Source organism: Mastacembelus armatus, chromosome 18 (assembly GCF_900324485.2).
Source record: "Mastacembelus armatus chromosome 18, fMasArm1.2, whole genome shotgun sequence".
Lineage (NCBI taxonomy): Eukaryota > Metazoa > Chordata > Actinopteri > Synbranchiformes > Mastacembelidae > Mastacembelus > Mastacembelus armatus.
In genome coordinates this window covers 13,905,770-13,931,959 of record NC_046650.1, presented here as the reverse complement: position 1 = coordinate 13,931,959, position 26,190 = coordinate 13,905,770, and the positions used below count along the sequence as shown (strand labels likewise).

Genomic DNA, 26,190 nt, shown 5'->3' with positions numbered 1-26,190 from the left:
ATGAAAATTACAAACACATATATACAGATATCTATTTTTGGTTTGTAATATACAGTATGTGTGTATATTAGCCCGTATGCTATTGATTTGTCCAATTACAGCTACCAGCCAAGAAGGCTCCAGTCTTGGAAAGAAAAACACTGGATGTCATGCAGCATTACCACATGGGGAAGAAAAGAAAAATAATACTTAGTCAGGAGGCTTGTTCCTTGAATACAACATATTTTCGTGACATGATATTTCACTGAGATATTAGCATCATTTTGGTAACTGCATAAGCAAAACAGACGATGGGCAGACAGTGAGGATTTTGCTTTGAGAATACATAATGAGTGTGAGCAATCTCTGCCGGCTTCACAGCAAGCGGCCTGGTGCTGGCACAGGAGGCCCTTTTCACACCAGGCAGTCAGATTTTTTTTTTTTTTTTTTTTTTTTACAACACAGTGTTCAGAGGTAAATAACCCCATTTACATTCATCACCATGGGGGATGGCAGTGTTACAATGTGATGAGTTCCTCTAGAGATCAGATGAAGTGTGCAATGTGGAGTACTTCAATGTCTGGATTTGTTCAGAGTGCGCACAAGAGGCTCAGTACGTAAGCTTCCAGTCACGGAAAGGTAAGATGAATGAGTTGTTCACTCTAGTTTTTCTTTTTGTTTCAGGCGAATAGCACTTTCAGCGCCTTGGCTATGTTAAAAGAGCTTGCTGATTCATGGGATGAACTTGGGCCCCGTGTCATGGAATTCCTTCCAAATAGCACTCAAGTGAACACGCTACGGGTAAGACTCTGGCACTGTAAGGAAATGACCTGAACCTCTTCTTTGTTTTAATTTCAGTTATTCTGGAATCAACAACATCTAGGTTTAGCAACAGGAAATAGTTCAAACCTAAGATAATTGTTTGACATTTTCAGAAATATTCTGACTCACTTTCTTGCCCAGTTACATCAATAACACTTGTGTGATAAATGTGAAGCTATATTTGGGGAACATTACCCGAGCATAAAAACTAAAAATATTTAAAACAACTAGTCTGGCTGTGTCCACAGGTAGATTTCAGCTTACCAGCACATTTAAAGCTCATGAAATGACTGTAGCATATTAATTAGTCAGCTGTTCTATCTGTGACCACTTTTGGTTGAATGCAGTGACCTCCTGTAATCTCAGCTGATTGTCTGGAACAAAACCTGTTTTTATCAAAAAAAAAAAAAATCCAGTGTGTTTTTCATTTTTTTATCCCCTTTCCTATTTTTAATTGCATAGAGCGGTTCAGGCACATTATCAGCAGCTTATTTGCACCCTTTTCTCTTCAGTTCACTGCATTCTCCAAACTGGACTAGTTGGAAAGTGGTCACCTTCGCTTTGCCAACTTTTGACTGCACATAACATTTTTCATTCTTTTTTAAGCATCCCTATTTTTCTGTAAAGAATTATAAAGAAAATGAAAGTGATGAGCTTGTATATACTACAGGTGTGTGTTTGTGTGCCATTCTTTGCACCTTCTGTTAGATATGGTAACCAAGGTTGGAAAGTAATTATGGATAAGTGCAGGATAATTTCCATCCTGGCAGAAAGGATTATCTAGAGAAGCATAGTACATGGACTCTTTTCTCTCTGTGTCGTCGTCCCTCTACCCTTCTCTCTCTCTTTGCCTCTTGCTATATTTCCTTGACACTGACATTACTCCAGTGTCACTCCAAATGAGCTTATAGGCAGCTAGAGGGAAGCAGACACTGGGAGCTCCATATAGCCAGGGTATTCATTACCCTAGCCCTAACCTTTACACAAATGGGCTGGCAATCCTCCTTTGTCTTCATTTTCTCTCAGCTCGTCTCTCCCGCTCTCTCTGCCTCTCGCTACGAAGCTGGTGGCTTTGCAGGTTTGTCATCTTCAGAGGCCCTTCAAGGTCACAGGCAGAATTTTTGTCAATAGACCAATCACCATCAGCACCATAACTACATTTGATAGAGAACATTTTCAGTGTATAGATGAGTAGGGCATACTGAAGTGGCTCAGAAATAGATTGGTTTAAGATATGTTTGGTATAGCCACTCTATAGCCTTTACATTATTTTATAGTAAAGTTGTAATCCTAAAGATTTCAGTCCTTGTTAATTTGGCAGAACCTGTGGTTACCATGGCAACGGTGTGCTGAGATACAACAGTGAAGGCTCTTTAGCCAAATAGATTAACTTTTTTTTTTTTTTTTTTTTTTTTAAGAAATAAGTCATTAGTGTGCTATTTTCCTTCATGCACTGAGCAAGTATAGATTTCACGTTGCCCATGATGCAAAGAGTTTTGCACAGTGTGGGACAGAAAGGCTAGTTGGCTTGCTGAGGAGGCAAATGTCAGTTTAGTCTAATGAACCAGCTAAGTCTGGTCGTTCTTGTTTCATTATGCCTCATGACATTTAGAAGAGATCCACTGTGTTTTGTGGGCACATTTTTCTTTACATGCTAACCACAGTGACAAATAGGGCACATCATGGCACATGTAACTGGTGAGGGTTGCTTCCAAAAAGTAGCTGACATCCTTTGCCGGCTGCCTTCGCCCAGCCGCTGACACACTGTAGTGGTCCTTCGAGATTCTCCTGTTTCACCAGTTGAATGCTTTTATTGTAAAGCAGCAGCAGTAACCAGTAACTTCATACAGGTCTTATACAAAGCAAAGAGAGTGAGCAGTAAACAGTCAGGCAGTTATTAAGGGCATGCTTCATTTCCCATGTGCTTGTGAAGACACCTTGGATCCAGTGCTGGAAAGGCAGGCTCTTCTAATAAAGATAAAAGTACTATATACAGAGGTAATTACTGAATGTAATTATATCAAATGGCTAGTGCCGAAAATTGCAGGCCATAATACTAACTTAATATTTCAATTAAATCTCGTTATATAGAGGGCATGTACTCTTTTCAGAAAACAATTTTTACAGTTCCCAATTGAGCCGGTGCCAAGACCGGTTCATTTTCATGTAACCTGTCGCCTATTTAAACATGACTTTGTTTTGATTTCAGCTCTCTTTGGCCATTTACCAAACCTGCTTTGTCTATAGAAGCAAGCTAATCAATTTCATTTATTCACTGGAAGAGCCTCTTTTATGAACAGCATCATCCGTCACATGACCAATGTCCATATGGTTAAATGCCATATCTGCAACTCTGTGGCCCCGGTGCAGCTGAAAATGATTAGCTATATGTGTGGTCATAGTCAGTACTGAGATTGTTTACCAGCCTTAGCAGTTTTAACAAATTGCCAGCATTGCTCAGCTGCTATTTCTGTGTGAGATTTTACAGATATGCATTTTTGATTGGTCATGTCCTTAATGGAGCACACTAAGATGGCTGTGGCTTTTTTAAAGGTTACATGCAGCATGGAGATTATTTAATTTGACACTTTGTTTTAAGGTTAAGCAGAATATCGTCAGAAGTGTTGACACCGAAATGCCACTGAGCGCTCCAACTCTGTTTCACACTGTAGAGGTCCAGTCCTAATCTATGTATAGCACCTTTCCAAAAGTCACAGCCCACAGGATCCACTTTGAAATGTGACTCATATACATACAAGTACTGTATAGTCCACATAACTGGAATGTAGACCAATTGGACTCTACTATGAAAAGAAAAATTGCATATACAGTAATAGTGAATGGGTGGTTATAATGACTTATCTCAGTGGGTTTTGGTTCCAGTTCAGTAGTTCTCTGTACATGACAAGTAAATTATCACTGTTATGTTAAATTCTCATTTATGTAGTAACACTGTCATTACAAGAACAGTCCTATACTATTACTTGAATGTTAATTTCACAGCAGCAGGCAACTATGCAATTACTGGGTGGGAGTGAGGGGAATGGTTGTGGCTATTAAATAGAGGGCAACAAATTTCAACATATTTAAAATGGTGGAAGTAAAAAATAAAGAGCTATTGGGCTTAAGTACTGTAACAAGGTTATTTTTGCTCCCATATTTTCATGTAATTTCATAATTATCTGTATTTAGTACAGTTGCACCTTGAACTGTGACCTGAGATGATTCGAACAGTCACCGCATATTACATCATTACTGTGTCACTATTTTTGTGTGTTGAGTTTTAATTTATGTAGTCACTTCCTGGGTCTTATTTGTACCATACAAATCATGCAAATGAGCACATGCTGCATGTGCTCACATATACTGTATGTTGTACATAAGCACTTCTTGGCTCTGAGAATAAAAGAGTCCCAGAGTACCACGGTGTCGTCTATCATAATGCTCCTAATTAATTCTGCAGAAAAAATGACTGCCAGCACCACCAAAGAACAGAGCTGACCTCTTTGCTTCTAAAATAATAGTACACTGTGGTTTTACTAATTTTCTCCTCTTTGAGCTTTCATTGAATTCATGTTATATTCAGTCAAAACCTTTCATTAATAACCATTAACTGGGTTCAAACCCATCTTTTTGCCTTCTCAATCAGACTTTGCTGGCAAATCCAGTATTTGCTGGTGCCCTCAACCAGCGTCTCAACAACACAGGATGGACAGCCAAGCAACTGGCAGCCCTCCTCAACTTTGGATCTGCAGAGGATCAGTCGCCCAATGCGCCCTTTAACTTGCAGAGTGTTTACAATGCCACCAGCCAAGTCCTGAAACTTCTCTCCAACTTCCTTGGTGTATGTACTGTAATTTTTTTACGACATCTTTCTTTAATTAAATGTAGAATACCTTACCTGCAATCAGGCTCACTCATGCACAGTGTTATTTAACCATGTGAGTAATGAGAGAGATTCGACTGTTCTTATTGGATTGTCTATTGTATAGTGAAACTGTAATGGTGTTAAAATGGTGTCTCTAAGTGCAGTTGGAGCACACACAGTTGACATTAATATATTGATCTGTTGCCCAGTTGGCAGTAAAACCCTCTCTATGTTGTGTGATCAAACACGTGTACAAATCCCACTGACACCCCCTGCCACACACACATACACACTTGAAATCAGCCCACAGCCAGGTACAGTGGCAGGTTGGTACTAGGATAGAGCTAATTATGATAACAGCTCTTACTGCTGTTTCCTCTTTCTTTCAGTTTAGAGCTGAAGAGTATATAGCATAAGCTTTTAAAGTAGCTATGAATAATATGATAAAGTACAGAATGAGGCACCGTACAAACAATTTTACTTGAAGTTGAAAATGGAGATTGGGGAAGTTTGTTTAGTCATGACTCCTAAAGACAAGCATCTTGCTCCTCTGATGAGAACTGAGCCTGAATTCATTATTTTTTTGGTTGGTGTTGTGTATATCCTGTGCATAATGACTAAGCAAGAACAGAACTAGGTGATTTCTTTAACATATAGTGCTCATGGCCACAGAAACAGTAGTATTATATTTACTATATTTACTTTATTATTATATTTACTACATTACAGTAAAGCTGTAAAACTTCAGATGACACTGTTCTGGAGAATGTCAGGGATGTCGTGCACTCTAGTGATGATTTGCTTAAACATTAAGGACGTTTATAAAATCTGACAGGATGACTTTATTTCATTCAGTACATTAAGCTTTGGATTCATGTAACAGTCCACCGCTGTAATATCCTCACTAGCGTGTACTGAATGATATTTTGTTTCCCACTATAGCATGATATAGAATATACACTAGAGGATCCTGGGGGAGAAATGATAGAACTATTGCAGCACTGAGATGTGTGGACAGCTGTCAGGTGCGACTGCCTCCCAGGATGACTTGCTCATTATCGTCTCATGAAGCGGGGACAAGGCTACAGAACAGGGACTGCTAGCGAAGCTGTATCTCATTTGCTTGTCTCTGCTGAAGCCCAAAACATTCCCACCCCCTGGCAGCTCCAGATAATTTGGACCTACGCTCTGTGGTTTAGTCAATAGCTGAGTGATATTTTTCACTACATATCCATCTGCCATTCTTCTATTGAGTTCATGCCTGCCTCTTTTTTATTCTTGCATTTTGTGAACACTAAGGATTTATATAAAAAGGGATAAAATGTGGATGATTTTAAGACATGGAAGTCATGAGTCATGGAAGAGTGAGGCATTTTTGTGATACCTCTGTTTTTATTGACAGTGTTTAGACCTGAATAAGTTTGATGCTGCCCCTACTGAAGGCCACTTAGTGAGAAAAGCACAGGAGCTTCTGAAGAATGGTACATACTGGGCCGGTGTAGTCTTTGAAAACCTCCAGCCAGACTCCAGCCATCCCCCTCCTCATGTCAAGTACAAAATCCGCATGGACATCGATGAAGTAGAGCGTACCAACAAGGTGAAAAACAGGTATTTGACTCAGCTCTATTGAAATAAACTCTTCTTATTGACCTTTCTTATGTTACACAATCCAAGCTACTAATTTCCTTTTTCTGTTCTCTTTGCTAAATTAATTACCTGCTAGCTTTAACTTTTCATTTAACACTTTAACACTTCATTATACTGTATGAGTGGTATCAATATTCTTGTCTAACTCGGCAAGAAAGGTAATAAGTTTATTTTCTAGTGACAATTTCCTCTGTCTGAATGTTGAAGGTCCTCAATCCTGTTGTCCTTTTTTTGGTCTCTTAAAGTTTACTGTCTTAAAAATATCACCTCTAAAACAGTCATGATACTCTGACAGTATTTCTGACCATTCTGGTGATAGTTTACTTGCCCTTTGCTAAGACCGATCATGATGTGTCTGCTTTTAATAAGGTTATGGTCTCCGGGGGCTCGTGACAAATCCTTTAACGACCTGCGATATATATGGGGAGGCTTCGCCTACCTGCAGGACATGATGGACCGTGGCATTATACGAGTGCAAACGTCAAAGACTCAACCTCTTGGTGTTTTTGTCCAGCAAATGCCATACCCTTGCTTCGTGGATGATGTGTGAGTACAAAAGCTTTTAACTGTCCGCCTTGTGATTAGAGGAAGAGGAAGGAGGTATTACAGCAATAAAATTCTACTCACTCTAGGGAGTTGCCACTCACTGCCACCGCATAGTTAAGTTATGGTCTTATCAGTCACTTAGATCCTCCAGATTTCCCTGTAGAAACTTCAAGATGCTTCTTCTTATTTGTCTTATGTGCACTTTCTTTAATATACGTGTTGCTCCTCTGCTAGCGTTCAATGCCGGCACTAATCGAAGATGAAAGAACACAGATAGGAATCTCCTCTAATAATGTCACTGTTCAAAGTCAATAATAAAAACGTAACCTCCTTTAAGATGAATTGAATCATTAATTGAGACTCAGTAAGGGAAAAGAAATGAATGAAGGCAGTGAGAGGGAAAGAGTGAACAAAACTATTGATTTTAGGTTAACCACAGGAAATTCCTGAATAGCTGATGGATGCTGAATTATTTAAGAAACCACTATGAGTTCCCTCCTTCCTTGTATTTCCAAAGCATTTCATTCTTAACAAAGTGAGCATGCACTATCCTATGTCTCTCATACTATAGCACCATCCCATGCAGAGATTGACATCACCATGTCTGTATTACATATGCATGCATTGATGGCACTGCTGTCTATCATGTTAGATAATTTACCCAGGGACGGAAAATATGTGGTATCACTCTGAATCTTCCACGGCCGAGATTTCCTCAGAGTCTGGGAAATTACTCCCATCAATGCAACGTTATGATCTCCATTAATAAAGGAAAAGCCCAGTGATGCCATCAAGAGAGAAGATAATTAGCAGGGAGATTTAAGTTCGACAACACAATACGCCCCTTTCAGGAGACACAAAATATTCACGCCCGTGGGAAATGCAGTTCCAGAGTTTAGGGATCTAATTTTAAAATATTATGTATTTTGGATAGCACAAAATGTGATCTTCAGGGAGTGTTTGGATCAACCTATTTAAAGAGGCTAAAGCGAAAAGACACATGGCTTCATTTCGATGATACGTTTAGGCTACTGATATTTACAAGCCTGCTGTTGTTGAAATACATGTTTTTTGAATTATAATGCCTTGTAAAGAACAGAACTTTGCACCAGATTCTCTCAGATACTAGTCATTCACATTAGTTTCATAGGCAGCACATTTAGCATGCCACCTCAGAAAGCTTTTCCAATAAAAAGTGCCAATTTTCTTTTGTCATCATTTGTCTATTGACTAATGTCATCATCATTGTTGTGATAATGATCTGAAATTAGATAGTCTTGGCACAGCTTATTGGCTAATGCTGGCCCCATTGCCTCAGTTTCATCTTCCTAAAACAAAGGATTAATAATTACAGAAGATAAATGGGAGCCATAAAGCACCGCAATACCCTCAGTCCCTCCACCATTTACTCTTTCGCCTGCCTAGCCATTTGGGCATTTCTATAAATTATTAACACTTGAAAACTGCTATTTCATTTATAAATAATTGAGAGTGAAATCACACAAAGGAAGATGCGCTAAAACACGGGGAGGCATGATGGGGGAGAACTTTGGTGGTAATTATTTTCATCTTGAACTGTGTGTCATCGGCAGCCAAAAGGAAGGATAGTCTGCTTGTGATCTGCACTAACTGTTTCTTAGTTTAGGAAAAGTCCATTTTGACTTTAAAATGTAATTAAAATATGTTAATTTTTCAATATGCGTCATTTAGAATTTAAAATGTCCACCAGGAAAACATGAGGTCGGTAATACACTCTACATGTGTATAAAATAATGGGATAGAAATATACTCTGTCAGATACATAGTTAAATGTGGTTGCAGTAGCAATGTTATACTGAAAATACAATTAAGCAAAATACAGTTAAAGCTAAATATTATTCGTGAAATTGGAGATAAATTGCAGTCATTTAATTAACACGTAACATTTTCAGACAGGAAGAGGAAATATTTTAACACAAGTTCAGGAAAGTCCAGCCCTTATCACTTTCTTTTTATCTTTGTGCTGTTGCTTTCACTCTTAGAAAAACAATATTTCTACTTCAGTGGCAAACTTCAGGTATTATCATCTGCACTGACCCAACACTCCTAACATCACACCTGCCTTTGAAATAATTTCCTTTTCGTGTTCCTCATTTCCTCTTCGCAGCTTTTGGCTCTTGTACACAAGATGACCTACCAACAATCTTAGCCTTTTCAACTACAGCTAACCCTCTTGGCATTTTGAACCCGAGATAACCAAACTGTATTAGCTCCCTCTGTCTTTGTATTCACATTGTACATAGGCCTGAGATGACGGTGCGGGATAAAGCTTGACACCTGCAGGGGCCGATAGCACATAAACTGGTTCTTTATCAGCTGCCTCTGTGGTTTCGCATGCTCTTGAATCAGAGGCATCTCTTGTTTGAATCCTGAGGCTGTGCTTCCCATCAATAGGTCTTTCACATTGACATGGGCTTGATGTGAGATCTGAGGCTGCTTTCAGCAGTACATAAAATAGGTCTGCAGTGGACTTGAGGAATATTCAAGTTAGGGAGGTTGGAAGTAAATGCTTTTGTCCTTTTAGAGTAACTAATTGACCTGATGTGTACGCTCTTGATAAAGAGAATGGGTGAATAATTGAGCATAGCAGCACCATCTGATGCTTATAACAACCAGAAATAAGCCGTTGATGGTTTGTTCTATGTTTATAGTGACATGCTTTTTTAATAACATCAGGAAATAGTCTCAGTGTGACCAGCCACATTAAAAGGCCCCATTAAAAGGCCCCATTCCAGCCGAGGCTAGAAAAAAGCTTTTAATATACTGGATTTCTGGCTTTCTAAAAATGTTTTCTCTGAAAAAGCAATGACACACAGAGTATAGGCTGTATATTGATTTTTTTCTTTAGAAGGCCTGAGTGTATAGCCAATCAACATGTTGATTAGTGCTAAGGCTGACTGTGCAATAAGAGCTTTACATTAAGGATTTTGTTATTCATTCTTTTGTTTGTGTATGGCTGTTTTTTAAGTCCTGGCATTTTGTAGCATCATGTGTAGAGCAGTTGACAGGTGCTGCTGCACTCAGACTATCTAAACACACAAAGTGCTGGTGTATTTGTAATTTAAGGTTTAATCAGTTTGCATGATTGCTTTTCTTTTGTTAGGTTAGTGAAATTTCACAATTGTTTGGATGAAGATATTCATTGAGAACTTTAGTTTGCTTTATATATCTCCTACCTCACATTCTCAAGCTTTATTCGATACTGCTTTGAAATAAAAACAGCATGCACAATGTGACCTATAACCTCAGACATCACAGATGGTGAATAGACTTGAGGTGACTTGTGTGAATGTGCACAGATCAGGACCTTGAAAATTCCCTTCAGTTTTGACATATGACTGACAAATATGAAGAAATTCAAATGCCAGGAAATGGTTGCATTAATCTTATTAAATGTATTTATGTATACTAATGTTTACTTTCACCTCTCACTGGTCCTGAACTACAGCTCTATTATATCTCTTTGACCACACTGTACATCCATAGCTAGCCAGACCAATTGAAAGTTAGGTTATTGTTTGTATGAACAGTATATATAGATGTTTTTATAGTGGGGTAGTATTAGAAGAATTACAGATCAGATTAAATGATGCTTGTGGGTTCTCTAAGTCAACTTAATACAAATACAGTTAATGTATGTAGATTTACTCAAAATATTCAGCAGGGGTTAATGAAAGTAGTGCATTGTTATTCATTAACTGTTTTCATATTATTATGTTATTATGTTATGGCTAAGATATACATTTTTAAAGTTATATAATTATCTTTAAATTGTAGCTGTCTCTCGAAACCTTCTCTTATTTTTGGTTAGTGGAAATATACTTCATTTTGTAGATGTGATTATGTGATATATGAAAAATGCAAAGCTGCATGATTTATGGCATCTTAAGCACTCTTTTTGCCATAAATGCATGCACATCTCTCCTTGAACAATAATTTGTACCAGCGATGAGATAATCCCCATTGAATAATAAAGTCTGTTCCCCTCAATGAATTGCTCATTTTCAGCCAGCTAAGGAACTCACCAGTCTGTTTGCTCAAAATGAGACAGGAAGCTTTTTTTTTTTTAGCATAGCACGCCAACCTCTTGGGAGGCTGTGCTCTACTATCTCTCGATTTACTGAGAAATCAGTCTTCCAGCTTCCCTAAATTTAGGTCAGGCTGCCAATGTAACTGGAGCCCTGTAAGACAGACCCGCCTGGAGTTCTATTACTTAAGCACCTTTGATCGATCCACCAATGTATAATTCAAGAGCATCTGGTGGCAAGGTTGTCAGTGTCAGACACGGTGTGCATGACTGATCTCTCCCCCTCCAGTGCTAGAAGTCACAGAAGGAGTTAAGTCACACAGGCTGTCAGCTGTTACTGAGATGTTAGGGTAGAATCAGGAGCAGATAATGCCAGAATTAGTATTCAGCTTGGTGCTGTGTCTACTTGAGGCTCCTACCTTCCAAGAAAAAGTGCTAATGTTTGACTTAACTTTATTTGTTGAAGTGTATTGATTTCTTGGTCCATTCAAGTTTAAATTTACAAGTTCAAAGTAGCAATTTTATTTGTATATTCTTGTAAGGGATTTTGGTTTTAGTTTCTCCGTGTCTGAAATTTAAGAACCAGTCCTTTCCTGCTGCTTTCAAGGCCTGGATTGAAAGTGATCCCTCCCACGAGGGTGGTCAAAGTGTCCTCAAATAAGTCTCCCATTCAAGTTCTCATATAACTGAACTTCCTCTAACTTCTCAGTAGAACTAAGCTCACGTCTTTCTGTGTTGGCAAGAGTGTTCAGAACTTTCATTATTAGTTGATGTATTGACAGAACTGTCTATACGGAACATTATTTTGTGTCAGCTGAAACTGAAAATAACTGTACTGCTATGAGTGCAGTTTTGATTAGTCCCTGACTGTTAACTTAGTAAAATGTGCAGTTTTATGCTGTGAAAAGCTGTCACACTAAAATCTACACAGAGGACAACAGAAAATGTTTAAAAGGCAGTTATACTAAAATGATGTACATGTTTGAAAATAAATAAATTTAAGGGGAAGAAAAACTCAAAATACTGATTCAGAATCACTTTTAGAAAATCAGTTTAGCAGGGCTAACTAGCAATTAAGCAAAGTAGATTTTTTGATTAAACAATTCTCACTTGGCAGGAATTCAAAAAGACCTTCAAAAATAAGTTATCCAAAATTAATTTGATTCAAATGTACTAGAATCTGCATAGACATATGCAACACGTAATTCACTTTGTTCTTCATTTCCACATTTATACTGAACAGTGCTTTGCTTGGATTATATCAGTATTTATAGAACGCAAGCATAGGTGATATGTGAAATCCATAGTTTGTCAGAGTTTATTTGCTATCTCTCCTTCACTGTCTAATAAAGCAAAGGAAGCACTTTGTTATATTGGCAGAAGAGATGATATTGGCATGGCATTTTGGTGGCATTATGAAGCCAGTTTAATATCACCTTATTGTGTTGTAACAGCATCAAATCATAGATCATCTCTGGCATGAGGTGCAATAGTAAATGGCTTGACTGAGCTGATGCACCAAGTTTATGAAGCCTAGCTCAGTATGAAAATGAAAACACCCAAATGGCATTGCATTCCTTTAATGCACCTCAGATTGTCTTAATTGTCTCTTATGATGATAACATATTCAGCATATGCAAAAGAGTCTTCATTGTGTTTTACTTTGCCAGAGAAATACAAGTTAAGAAAATGCAACTTTTAAAACAGAATATGCATGGATCAACTGATTATCTTTTTGTCTTGTAATTATTGCTGCTCTAGCAGTTATTTTTTTATTAGTAGTTTGTGGCAGACTAGGCATGTTAGACTCACAACAAGTTCACGAGACAAAAACCTTGCAAGGTGAAGCTGCTGGGGTTTAGACCCTGACTTTTATTTTGATAATACTTCCTGTCACCTGTGCAGTCACCACACAGCTAGAGGTGTGGCTTAGTTTTTAAAATGGAGGAAGGGGGTAGCTGGAAACGGTGGGGAAGAAGAGGAAAAGCTGTGACTGAAGTTTAAGCAGGGCATCAGACACTTGTGTTGAGTAGCTCTTGCCATGTGCTGTTTAAAACAGTCTAGAAGGTGTTTTCCTCTGGAATATGGTTCAGTCTTTGCTGAGGATCAAGTTAATTAGTTGTGTTCTTTGAAAGATTGGTTTAAGGCCCATTCAGGGCCTTTGCAACACTCTATGTGCCAGGGAAGAAACCGCAGGCCTCCCTGGTGAGTGTCAGAGCCTTTAGTTTCTAAAGGAGCTGTGGATGTTTTCTCGTTTTTTGCAATGCATTGCTTAATTTGTTTGGTTTTGCTTATTTTTGAATGTGAGCTATCCGAACATTTATGTGGCATAGTTCTGAATAATGAGCCGATTGTTACAAGTTAATCTTGATTTTCTTTTTTTTTTATTGGTTGTTTGGTCAATGTAATGTCAGAAAAACAAAATCAGTTTGATCTTACCTTTTTGATTAGTCATAGGTTTCACATGGTACACCAAGCATATTTAATTTCACTGTACAGGCACCAAAATATATTACTATACTACAACACTATTCATTTTGTTTACCCTCTCTTTGGGAGCAGTTGTCAGGCTTCCAGGCTGACCAAGCAATATTCATACCTCTTGAATCACGTGGCCATGCTGCCCTTTACAGACTCTAATATGAACCATATTTAAGCTGTTCCTGTGGGTTGGGGCAACAGGCCTGCTAAATTTAGGCTTGGTCATGTTGTTATATCTAAGCTAATTTGCATGATGAAGCATAAACCCCAGTACACCTCGAAATCTTGTCTTAATGATATTGTCTCTGGAAATAGAAGATGAAAAAACCTTGAAGTGTACCATCAGGTAATGAGAGAATTGACGACTTCCTATAATCATCTGATAGAAAAATGCATGATCCAAACATTTTTCTGTGTTAATTCAAACTTATAAGGAGTTCAATTACAGAGTTCTTTTCAACACCACAGTATTAGTCACTGTAGATCCACCACTGACAAATATTTAAGGCTTTCTTCTTAACATGGTCATTGAGTCTAGATTTAATATTGTGGCTCCTAACTTTTTAAATGGATGTCCCCAGTTCTAACCATGCCACTATATATCTCCCTTCACACCAATCTCCCATAACAATTTAACAGACATTGAATCAGTGCTCAAATTCTCAGGTAGACCTGTGGATATTTCTCCCCTTACATTCCTCGGCCAAGAATTAGATGTCATTGCCCTCTGGATGCCCTGTAGAATAAAGCTGTCACTTTCCTCTGGTGGTGTTCCTAATTATCGGAGGACCGCCTGCCTTTGACCTCTCTTTTAAGAGTCTGATCTTTAGCCATCAAAACTGAACAACTACAGACAAATTTCTAGATTGCCTTTCTCTGCTGGGGGTCCAGACTTTGCAGTTTTGAGACTTTGCTTATTGCAGTGCTAAATAAATCATAAGGACTGCTGATTCACTATCAGGTTTGATATTGACCTGACGATACTCTTGATGTCACTGTTCTGTTAAATAGTCTCCAGCACTGGGAGGGTTTGTCTGGGATGACTTGAAGTGATTTTCTTTTTGAGCTACATGTTAGCAAAGTCAGGCGGCACAGTGGGGTGGTGATTAGCACTGTCGCCTCACCAAGGATCCAGGTTCTCATTCAAACCTTAACCTTATATAGAGTTTTTAGGACTGAAGTGTTGGTTTGTATGTGTTGGCCATTTAATAGACCAGTGTCAGCTGGGATTGTCTCCAGACTCACTGCGACCCTGAATGTACCAGGTTGTGGGGTACAGGGTGAATGGATGGATGTTAACAAAGTAATTCAGTGTTTTTTTTTTTTTCATCTTCAAAATATTGTGAAATTGAGCTCTAGAGACACTGAAGCTATCACATGTGATTTCATTTCCTCACATTTAGATTATTATAATGGTCTTTTAATGGTCAATAAATCAGAAAAAGATTCACAATCTCCTTGCTGCAGCTTGATTATTAACAAAAAAGATAGAAAAGACCTCTTATTACTCCCCTTTTAATATTTATACACTGGCTACCAGTTTGCTACAAAACTGATTTTAGGATTTTGGTTATTGCCTTTAAAGCACTTCACAGCCTGACCTCAGTCTACATCTGAATTAATTTACCCATACCAACCTGCAGGCAGTCTGAAGTCCATGAGCAGGAAGGATCCTATTGACAGTTTCCATATCAAAGTGTAAGACTAAAAGGTACAGAGCTTTTGCTGTTGGAGAATTTCACTTCTGATATGACCTCCCTGAATATTTTATGTTTTAAAGCAATTTGCAATCTCTGGTTTTATGTGCTATATAAATTCTTATTAAACAGAATTTCTGAAAATATTAGTGTTACTTGGTGTATGCTGAAAGTACTAACTTATCTGCATATACTGCAAGTTAAAACTTATGCATGTGCAATTTGCACATTATATTATACTGACAGGTGCTTCTATCATTTTGTCCACTTCATATATGTGGGGTGAGGGTGGGCTAAATAAAAGAAACACTTTTTTGCATAATGCAGTGCAACCTGAGAGCAGCAGCTGAATGAACAGTGTAACGTTCATGAAGGCAGAGTTTTTTCAGGACTGTTACGTTAGACTGGCTTCGTTTTAAATAGGTGTAGCTAATGAACCTGCACCTGGGTGTGTATACACAAGAAGGAGCAGCACATTAGAAAATGCATTCATCGGGGCAGGAGTTTGCTCCATATCAAAGACTTTGTCTGTGTATGCTTCCTTTGTTGGAATGCAGTCATGACCTTTTTGATTGCTTTCCTCTACAACCAGCTTCATCCAGAGTATTGGAAGCATCCTCCCCATGTTTCTGGTCCTGGCTTTTATGTACACTGTGTGCATGACCATCAAAGGCCTGGTGCTGGAGAAGGAACTCCGGCTGAAGGAAGTGCTGCGTGCTGTTGGCATTCAGAACGGAGCCCTTTGGGCTGCATGGTTCACAGAGAACATTGTTCTTCTCACAGTTCCCTGTGTGCTCATAAGTGTCATGGTTAAGGTCAGTAGAAATAAATGCTGTATGGAAAATACCAAAACACAAACCATCATCACGTCAATGTTGTGCATGTTTGCTAATGTTAAATACTCCCATAAATTCCATTAATTTTCAGCCACATTGCAACATGTACCAAATATTTTTAAACTAAGAGCCACTGCATTATTTCACATACTCCTGGAGTATAAGTATGGTGTTCAAAAACGTCCTTTTTAAAAGAATATCAACATTTTAATGTTTTTAATGGCTCTGATTGTTCAATGTAAAGCAAGTAAAACATAAAAAACACATTGAATCTCACCAAAGCAGTAGGAGTAAGATATGATGCTGTCTTGGGCCACTCAAGTCAGAGAACTGTTCATGCTTTGTGTTTTGGTATTCTGCTGTTATTAATCATAACCACTTAATGACCACTGAATTAATCCATCATCCATGATGTTTCAAATCAGCCTTCCTGGGCTTATTAATTGAGCATGAAAACAAACCTGCAAATCTGTCAAATTAAAATCATATCAGGGGCATTTTTTTCTGGGTTTTTTTCTATTTGTATCACTTCTTCTTCTGTGTCTTAGACAAAAGGAAGGTTTCTGTTATATAATATGAGAAGTAAATGTTTGTTTCTGTATATGTCCATGATTGGATTTAAGATTAATTATATTTTACCAGTGGAACTCAGTGCAGTTTTGTTTTACATTATGTCATATATAATTTGTTGTTTAGTCGTTTATATGACCCCCCTGTCGAACCAGATTTTGTGGGATATAATGGTCTTATTTATGTGTTAAAGTGATCCTGCTTGAAGATTGATTAGGAAAGATGAACAATGCATCATCTTTAAAGGGAGACCCTTTGTGCTTTTGGTGACATATGAAGCAGCATTATTGGACTGAGATAGAGCTCATCCCTCAACAACTCCTTCTTTTGTAGACACTGTTAATGAAATTTTAAAAAATGACTGCTTTAGATCAGCATAATCAGTTTTTGCAGTTTAATTGGAAAATCTGACTGGTAAATAAAAACTGATATTTGAACAGCTGGGTGAAATGGAATTTCCCATCAGCCTAATGTGTTTGCAAGTGATCAACATATTGTAAACATTAATAACAATAAATTAGGTTAGTTGAATGCCTTGGAGAAGCAACCACAAGTAGGATGTTTATTCACATCATGGGCCCATTCTGAATGATAATTTCACATCCATTTTCAGCACATTAATAATAATTGCAAATCAAATTGTGATTATCACAAAGCTGTACATGAATTAAGTGTGACAACAACCCGTTTTTTTTCATCAGCACCTGAGTCATTTTACACTTGTTTTCTTTTCCCTGGAGGACCAGTTGCATTTTTTATGTGGAAACCAGCTGAATCAGTGTGTTTGGTTGGGAAACCAATCAGCACTGATCAGTACGTTTTCTCTCCCAAACACTATGTCCTTGTTAAATAACAGGAGATCACCTTCCAAATTGTTGTGCACAAATATCTGTATTGTCTTAGCCCTGAGACAATAGTACAAATACATGTAGAGCGCATTGCAATCAAAACGCTTACGGATGTGACAAGAACTCAGATAGGTGTTAATACGGTCTGTACAGTTTGGCCACATTCTTAAAGTAGTTATAATTAATATTTTTATATTGAAAGTGGAGCAAATGACTACATGCAAAAGAATTATCCCCAACCTCTCAGCGCTTTAAAGTGTTTTAGCATCTTCTGAATCGTTGCTTTGGTTTTATTACCACAATTTTACTGTTTTGGTTTGATGTCATGGCTCTCATTAGCACCATTTTCAGCAGCTGGCATCTGTTTTCAGCAAAAAAAAGAATTCAAACAAAACCTCTGATAAATCCAGTATGCATTATCTGCTCAACACCAAACAGCAGACAGACACAATACTAATTAGCTTATAGTAGAGCATTTGACATCTAAAGAAAGAGGAAATGTAAGTTTACATTTATCAGGTAGGCAGAAACTTAGTAGCAGATGTGAAGGGGTCATTGTCTCATGTGTTCTGGTTCTTCCACCCTTCAGGTTCCTGCGGTCATTGTCAAATTCCCTCCCCTTATATATGACTTTAGCCTGGATCTACTCAGTGGCCATGATCATTAAAGGTATTGTCATTGAGAAAGAGGCAAGGCTTAAGGAGACCGTGAGGATCATGGGCCTGAGAAGTGCCATCTATTGGTTGAGCTGGGCAGTGTCCAGCATACTGCCACTGATCGTCAGCGCTTCCCTTCTTGCCCTAATACTGAAGGTGATTTCAAATGATTCAAATGTGATTCAAAGAGGACCCAACAATTATTTTGGAGAGTTTTGGCCATAAAGTCTCACGAACAAAGACTTTCAACATAATGATGTTAATCTGAAGTGAAACCTAAGCACTAAAATGTGATCATTTTACTTGCTAACATACTTATAATTGAGATCTGATTTAATCTGAGCAAATGTGTGATGTTCTATAAAGAACATTCATACAGCTGCATGTAACAGTGTCCTCTGTGAGGTGTTTAATCATAATTGCATCCATTGCAATAGATTCTTGTAACAGTTAAAGTGCCTTTTTTGAATTAGGCTTTGAGAAGACATCAGCAACAAAGTGCTGTGGATGGAATCACGAGTAGCTCTCTAAAATGAGAAGGGTCCTCTTTCAGACTGACACAGTAAAAGTGTGACGTACAGGAAAGCACTTTGTACCATTTGCTTTGATAAGTGCCATATAAATAAATCTATTCTTACTGACTTGCTTATAGTATAAAGCACAGCAGAGTACACCCCTGACTACCACACAAAATGTCAAGTAATTACAACTCCTGTCCATTTGATACAATTTTATTTATTTTTAACTAAAGCCTAAACATGAAACTTAATGGAAGGACAGATTTTAAGAAACAGCTCCAACAGAAATCAGTACAGATCTCATTGGTGAAATTCTGTATTTTTTTTGGATGGCTGTTTTCAAGGCCATGGGTACCTATGTAGGGTTTTTGTTGCTCTACCTTCAGATTAAAAATACTCCAAAGATTGTGTATTGGTGCTATGGATTCACTGCCAAACATGTTGGATCCCATATTATCTAAGCAAATTTATTTTTGAAGTTTTTCTCTGTGCAGTTCTTGAGCATGTAGCTCCATGTTTCATTAGACCACAATCCAGGCCAAAATGGAGAAAGTTGTGTTCACTGATTATTTTCTAACCATTTGTAATGCCATTAGCCTTAATTGGAAACCACAGGCACAGTCCCTTTTGTTGCTGTGATCACCAGTAAAATGACTTTTGTTGTAGTCGTCACAGGTGTACTCGCTTTTGTTGCTTTGGGGCCCCTGCTTTCAGTGTAATCTATATGTTTTTAGTTATACAGTCAGGTCAAATACACTACAATTCATCTTAATAATGCAATGCAATTATAGTAAGGTGGTGCAATTTTAAAATGTTTTAATTTAATGCACGAGGGTGTACTCAACAGAAAAACTGTAGAGATGTATTAAATATTTTAACTGTTACAAACACCTTTTACTCTGTCAGCCATCGTCTAAATCCACTTACTATGAATTATCTTGATTGATCAATGTTTTCTGCCCAAGCTGGAGAAATGTTCTGTATTTTTACATGAAGTTACTGTAGATTTTAATGTTTGTGCTTAATTTCTTTTGACACAGTACGGAAAAGTGCTGCAGTATAGTGACCCCTCAGTAATCTTTGTCTTCCTGCTGGTGTTCTGCCTGGCCACCATCACCCAGTGCTTCTTCATTAGCGTCTTCTTCTCTAAGGCCAATTTAGCCGCAGCATGTGGTGGCCTCATCTACTTTGTCCTCTACCTGCCCCACGTCCTGTGTTACGCCTGGAGGGACGTCATGAGTTTCCGGGCCAAGGTTGGAGTGGTAAGTCTGTCTTTAGCTCTGAGATGGTTTTTTTTAATATCTTCCCTTACAGTTATGATATATGAGGGCTCTCTGAGGTTTGAGTTTTATTGCTAGGTTGTATTTTTTGTCACTATAATCACTTTTTGGCAGCACATTTGTTTGTTTATCAGTTTTCTGTTCTCTTTAAGCTCAAACAAGCACAAGTCTGATTTGATTGGTGCTGGTAAAGTGTATGCACTGTCAATAATATCTGTCATAGATTTGTCATTATCTGCACAAGGATCCTGAAAAATGTATGAATTGTCTGCATCTAAGATGAATTGAGGGTCCAGTGAAATTTCTGTTTTCAACAGACCCGTGTAGGAATTGTCTGAAATATTTATACTGTCACTTGTTTTGGCATATTTTGGCACAGATTTGAGGAGCTCTGTTCAAACTGTCCATACCCAAGTGACAGAAACATGAAATATTTATGTAAAAGAACAGACAAGCATTGAGGAAGTTGGAGATTTTCTCTTATCCTCCAAGGGATAAGGATAAATAGTACACCATTGCTCAACTTTCAGTGTAGCCTTTCTGTGTGACCTTTATGGCAGTGCCAGTATCATTTGTCCTAAAACTCTCCTTTCTGCAAAGACACACAAAATCTTGAATCTTCATTGCGGTGTGCATACAAGCGCTTTTTCCCAGAATTTCAATGAGATTGTGTTTTCTTGTCAATTTCAACATCATGTGGATGGCCAAGGCAAATAGTCTCATACTGGCAGTCAGTAATATCCTACACACAGACAGACTTTGTAAACCTTGGTTTTGCTAAGCACTACCAACATAGCAGCTGGGACTGCATGTCTTTAAGTAAGTCCTGTCATTTTTTATGTTTGGGAAAACTTTTCAGCCCATTTCCTTTTATAGACTGCATGCAGGTTATGTAGGCATTTTACATATAAAGCACTGCAAACCTTATTTAATCTTTACACAAAGTGCCATTGCTCGGTCCTCCCCTGGTGCTGAGATTTTTCTCCCAGTGCTCCAGCTAGATGGATAGCCCTCTAGCCCTCTAATTAGCATGAGCAATGTTCCTCTGACCAACCCACTATCCACTTCATCCTTACACTTTATCAGAGATGTGTATGTATGTGCAGAGGTGTCTTTCTCTCCTGGCTTAGCTGAAACTACCTCATTCCAAGGCATACAAATTCTCCCCCACATTGTCCTTGATAATGAAGTCTTTAATCGGAACAGGATTTCAAAAGATCACCTGAATTTATATGAGCAATTTTTGATCGCATGTGTGTGCCAAAGTAGAGCTACAGGCAGTGCATCAGAGGGCCACTGTAAGAAAGGGCACATTCACAATTTAACCTCCTATCTACTGTACTTTGTCAGGATTCTCCCGTTCTTACCTTCAGTTTTAGTGTGTTATGTTCTGGAAAACCAGAAATATTTTTAATTAATCTTTCAGTCCAGGAGAAATTCAGTGAAAAAAATGGTCATTTCTGCAAAATATACACCTCTCAGATTTTCTAAAAAATCTATTATAAATCTATTAACTGGATGTGTCATTTTTTGTATGTGGTTTCCGCCTTAACAATTCTGCTATCACAATACCCTGCTGACTATTCCCTCAGATAATTAATAAATTGTTTGATCTGAAACTGTTGGAAGCCTGAAAATGCCTGTATAGATTTCCAAAGTGCAATATATTCTTTTTAGATTGCTTGTTTTGTCTGACCAAATGGCCAAAACCCAAAGATATCCAAGCAGCTAGTCCTTACACAGGGGAATACTTGCTATTTCACAGTGAAAAATTATTTTTACTCAATTATTAAAATAGTTTCCAAGTTTCCATCAATCAGTTATTTAATTATTAACCACTTTAGTCTCCTCTTTTTTTTTCAAAACTCATTTTATTCTGAGAACCCCTTTGTGAGTTTCTCTTGTAAAACCCTTTTGGTTTCTAAAGGTAACTTATACAGATACACAGCTCTGTCTCTGTTGTGGATCCTACCCATCTTTTCAGCAGTTTGTTGAAAAGAGTTCTTCAAAAGAGCAAGAACCCTCTTTACAGTTTCTCTTAATGATGGTCTTTATCTGCAGCCAGTCTGCGGTGTTGACATGTTTAACAGAAGGGGCTTGTTCTCTCTGCTTTACAACTCATGCCCTTTTCTGAAAAGCCAAAAGAGTGGCTCCTGTTGTATGGTCAGCCGTTCATACAGATGTCAAGGATAGATGCCCGCTAGCCCTGCTGCTCACCCCCACCTCTACTGGCTGGCTGTTGATTGGCTGGTGGTAGATGGGCAGTGGAGGACAAAACAAAAAGTTGCCAGCAGGGTCAGCAGCCAGGCTAGAGGTTTGGCATCACTGCAAAGCTTTTTAGATTTCCTGCTGGGTAATGTAGCATCCGGTAGACAGTATCCATGATGGTGTGTCTCTGAAGCTTTACCAAATGCTCCTGCCAGATTAAAAATGCTGTGAGCAAATGAGGCATGATAAAACAGCTGGCAGGCAGCATGGCAATGCAGAGTGATAGGCCATGGCAGATGATGTCTCATGGGTAACGCATCATTTGCAATTTCCTACTGTATAAGTGATTGAACAAATTTTAATCTGCAGCACACATTTTTAGTCTCTTATTTGTTTGAGCCTAAACGTAAAGTCTTACGATCATTTACAGGGGCAACATTGCAAAGAAACCATCTGATAATGTTCCTTTTTCCTCTATACTAGCTGTAATACTATAACTTTGGGTGGTCATAGCATAGCTACACAATGAAGTCTTTACCTGACTTCAGTAATTAAAGGCTATGGTTATACTGGAAACAGATGGAAACAGCTTGCCCAGCTCTGTCTAAAGAGAAAAATGCTGCCTCCCAGCTCCTCTAAGGTTCACACTTTATATCTTCTTTGTTTAATCCATCAAGGAACCAAAGTGTAAAACCCTCTGTAAAATTCACAGTCTTACAGAGGGTAATGTGCCAGACTAATTCTTAGCCAGGAACAACTGCCAGCAAACCAGCAGAGATTCAGTGGAATTGTAACTGTTTCCCCCTGTTGCCATTGTTTATACTAAGCTAAGGTAACCAGCTGCTGGCTCATACCACATATTTCGCAACAACAGAGTGGTTTCAGGCTTCTCTTGAATCACAAATCATAAAGCACAATAACATAGATCCCAAAATGTCTGTTATTCTAACTGGAGATGTTTTTACTTGCACATTTCATTTTCAGAGTTTATTGTCATGTGTGGCCTTTGGTTATGGCTGTGATAACTTTGCCAAGTACGAGGAGCAAGGCATCGGTATCCAGTGGTACAACATTGGCAAGAGTCCAGAAGAGGGAGAACGCTACACATTCATCGTGTCCATCTTTATGATGCTGTTGGATGCTCTTTTATACTGGATACTTACCTGGTACATTGAGAATGTCTTTCCAGGTACAGATTTATGAGCACATTTTATTTTCTAGGAGTGTTTTTGGTCATAGGATATCTAAAAATGGAAAGAAGCTGGAATTTGGTCTTAATCTGTGCATTACATTCCTGTAATTCCTGTAATTTAAATCAACAGCCATTGCTACTACCCTAACAGGCTGTTCTTATTGCTTTTCCTCACTCTAATTAAAAGAAGGCAGGATTTGTGGCAGGCTGTCAAGAGGAAATCTACACCGTAAAGTGCAATATTACATCAAACCAAGTTGTTGTTATAATCTGAATAATGGTCTCCATGCTCGGCCACAGGCCAATATGGAATCCCTAAGCCCTGGTACTTCCCTTTCACTGCCTCTTACTGGTGTGGGAGACCCTCAGTGATTGACGTTGACCCAAGTTTGCTGAAGTGCCCCAGCCTACAAAACGGTAAACTAATTTTCAATTCTCACTTGTGGTGTGAAAGTGTAGTGTAACCCACCTGGTTATTATGTGTTCAGATTCTCGACAGCTCACTCCTATACTAGAGGGAACATAGTTCTAATAAGAAGTGTAAGTTAATAGGGATGGGTTGCAAACAAACATTAACACCTTGTTTGTCACACAGGGTGATAATAGATTTTGGCGCTATGGGGGGTGGAGTGAGTTTCAAGTCAGGAACTTGCTTGAAAACACTATTTCCAATTAAGATTCAGGAGAGTGAGTGAAGGATGGGTATTTTTGTCTTTTAGTGAGCTGCAGTGTTTTCAGTTTCCTTTTTTAACAATATGACATTAAAGGGATATTCACAGACATAAGTTAAGACTTAGAAGTGGAAAACACAACATCTTCTATTTGTCAAATATGTTTTATTCCAGCGTGCAAGAGTTACTGATATAAACAAAGTTTTTGCAGCATCAATAAATATTACAGAGCCACTTTTGGTTTTTGTATTTCTGGAAGAAAAGCTTTTTGTTGATGTTTTTTGTTTGGGTTTATAACAGACGATTTATGTCTATGCTTTAGGTGATTTTTTTTTTTTTTTTTTTTTTTTTTTGTTGTTGTTGTTGCTTGGTTCTCTGTTTATTTTTTTATTTTAAATGTATGCATGTGTTTCTATAGAGTATATGGAGAAACCACCACCCAATATGAAAGCAGGAGTTTCAATCCGTGATCTTGTCAAAATCTACAAGAATGGAAAGAAACTTGCTGTGGATGGACTGAGTTTGGATTTCTATGAGAATCAGATCACATCTTTTCTTGGCCACAATGGAGCTGGAAAAACCACCACGATGTGAGTTGCATTATCTGTTTCTCCCATGTTTTTCTACTTGGCTCAGAGTTCATGTAATTTCACAGCGTGTAACTAATCTGACTTGTTCACAGTGTTGACTGTACTGTCATTACGTTAGTGCAGTGATCACTGCTTTCAAAAGGCAACATCTGAGTGCATTTACCGCACAGAGTCAGCTGGTGTATTAATAGTTGGACTTTTGTAATTGTTTGAAAATAGTGAAAAGGTTGGAAAATGGTTTTGAATGGCAGGAAATATATAAAACCCAGTGGCCCAGAAAGAATGAGCGAGAGAGTGAGAGCAAGTGAAGCGAGACTAAGGGCTGAAGGGAAGACAAGCGCTCTGAGCCCCAGTAACGAAACATAACAGAGCACAATAACAGAAAGGACGGAGGAAGGACTTTGTCCCACTCTGAAGCTTTGTATGGATGCACTGTAAACCCATGTGTAAGACTGACTGTTACAGCTGAGGTTTGGGGGGTTATACAGAACATTTGTCTTCTCTGAAATAGTTAAACTACCTTAGACCAAAATATTCAATAGTAAATGTGAAGTGTGTGCTGTTTTAAATGGCGCCTTTACTTTAAATTGTATGTATATCTTTGGTATGGTGTTAATGGTAATGGTGTGGATACTGTACAGTGTTGGTAGCAGTTTTGATTTTGCTAAAGTCTTTGTGTTTATGTCCTTTTTCTCCTCTGTAGGTCAATTTTGACAGGACTGTTCCCGCCTACATCAGGAACAGCACTCATCAACGGATATGACATCAACACTGACATGGACAGTATTCGGAAATATTTGGGAATGTGCCCACAGCATAATGTCCTATTCAATGAGTGAGTGATTTACTATATTCATGTTTAGTCTGTGGTTATTTTAAAAAAGAAAGAAGGGAAAAGAACAATTATAGAATAATTTAATAAGATGCATAAAAAGGGCTAAATCCCTGTATATGTTTCACACCAACACATCATTACCCCTTTCTGGTTTTGAAATGCGTTTTGTTCAGTCTGTGCAAAAAATTTCTCCTAATAGCATTTTTTTCCATCCATTACTCAGTTTTTTCATTTCACCCTTAGATTTCCTCTATTTATCTCTTTCCACAAACTGATTACCTGCAACCTGACACAAGTCCTACATCATAATTATGGCCGAGCACCTGCAAATTACATTCATTAATATTAATCCCAGACGGTCTAAGCATCTATATTAAGAAGGGTTAAAATTTTTATGCACGTCAATGACATTACATGTTATGTTCTCACTTGTGACGTAGTTTTGATAAAATTTCGAACTTGCCTTCACTCACAATCTAACTGTGGTGCTTTGATGTTGCATTGTGGATATTTTGAACAACTGCATATGAAGAAGTGGAAGATGATGTCCTGTTTGTTCACATTTCTTGCATGTCAGTCAAATGGGCTTTGTAATATTATTTTCACCTTTCCAGGCTGACAGTGGAGGAGCACATCTACTTTTATGCCAGGCTGAAAGGATGCAGTCGTGATGAATTGAAAATTGAGATGGACCAGATGATTAAGGATGTTGGTTTACCACATAAGCGGAAGGATCTTGCTAAGAACCTGTCAGGTGTTGTCTCTTTGTGTGTATATTGGCATCTGTGTATCTGAGAGGGTCTGATTGAAATTGTACAGAGATGTAAATTTTGTTTTTGGGTGTTGCGGGTTGTAATTCATTGTCTTGGGGACATGAGCA

At 38.2% G+C, this 26,190-nt stretch overlaps 1 protein-coding gene across 1 annotated transcript in view; it reads left to right on the top strand.

Annotated features, from left to right (window-relative positions):
• The window catches only part of LOC113142728 (phospholipid-transporting ATPase ABCA1), a 122,454-nt gene that overhangs the window by 19,947 nt on the left and 76,317 nt on the right, over positions 1-26,190 (top strand). The window contains exons 11-21 of the mRNA XM_026327911.1: positions 664-780; positions 4,451-4,645; positions 6,072-6,277; positions 6,686-6,862; positions 15,699-15,921; positions 19,575-19,796; positions 23,007-23,211; positions 23,515-23,631; positions 24,304-24,475; positions 25,179-25,310; positions 25,925-26,064. Of these exons, the coding sequence (XP_026183696.1) occupies positions 664-780; positions 4,451-4,645; positions 6,072-6,277; positions 6,686-6,862; positions 15,699-15,921; positions 19,575-19,796; positions 23,007-23,211; positions 23,515-23,631; positions 24,304-24,475; positions 25,179-25,310; positions 25,925-26,064 (1,906 nt within the window). The remainder of the gene's footprint in view (positions 1-663; positions 781-4,450; positions 4,646-6,071; positions 6,278-6,685; positions 6,863-15,698; positions 15,922-19,574; positions 19,797-23,006; positions 23,212-23,514; positions 23,632-24,303; positions 24,476-25,178; positions 25,311-25,924; positions 26,065-26,190) is intronic.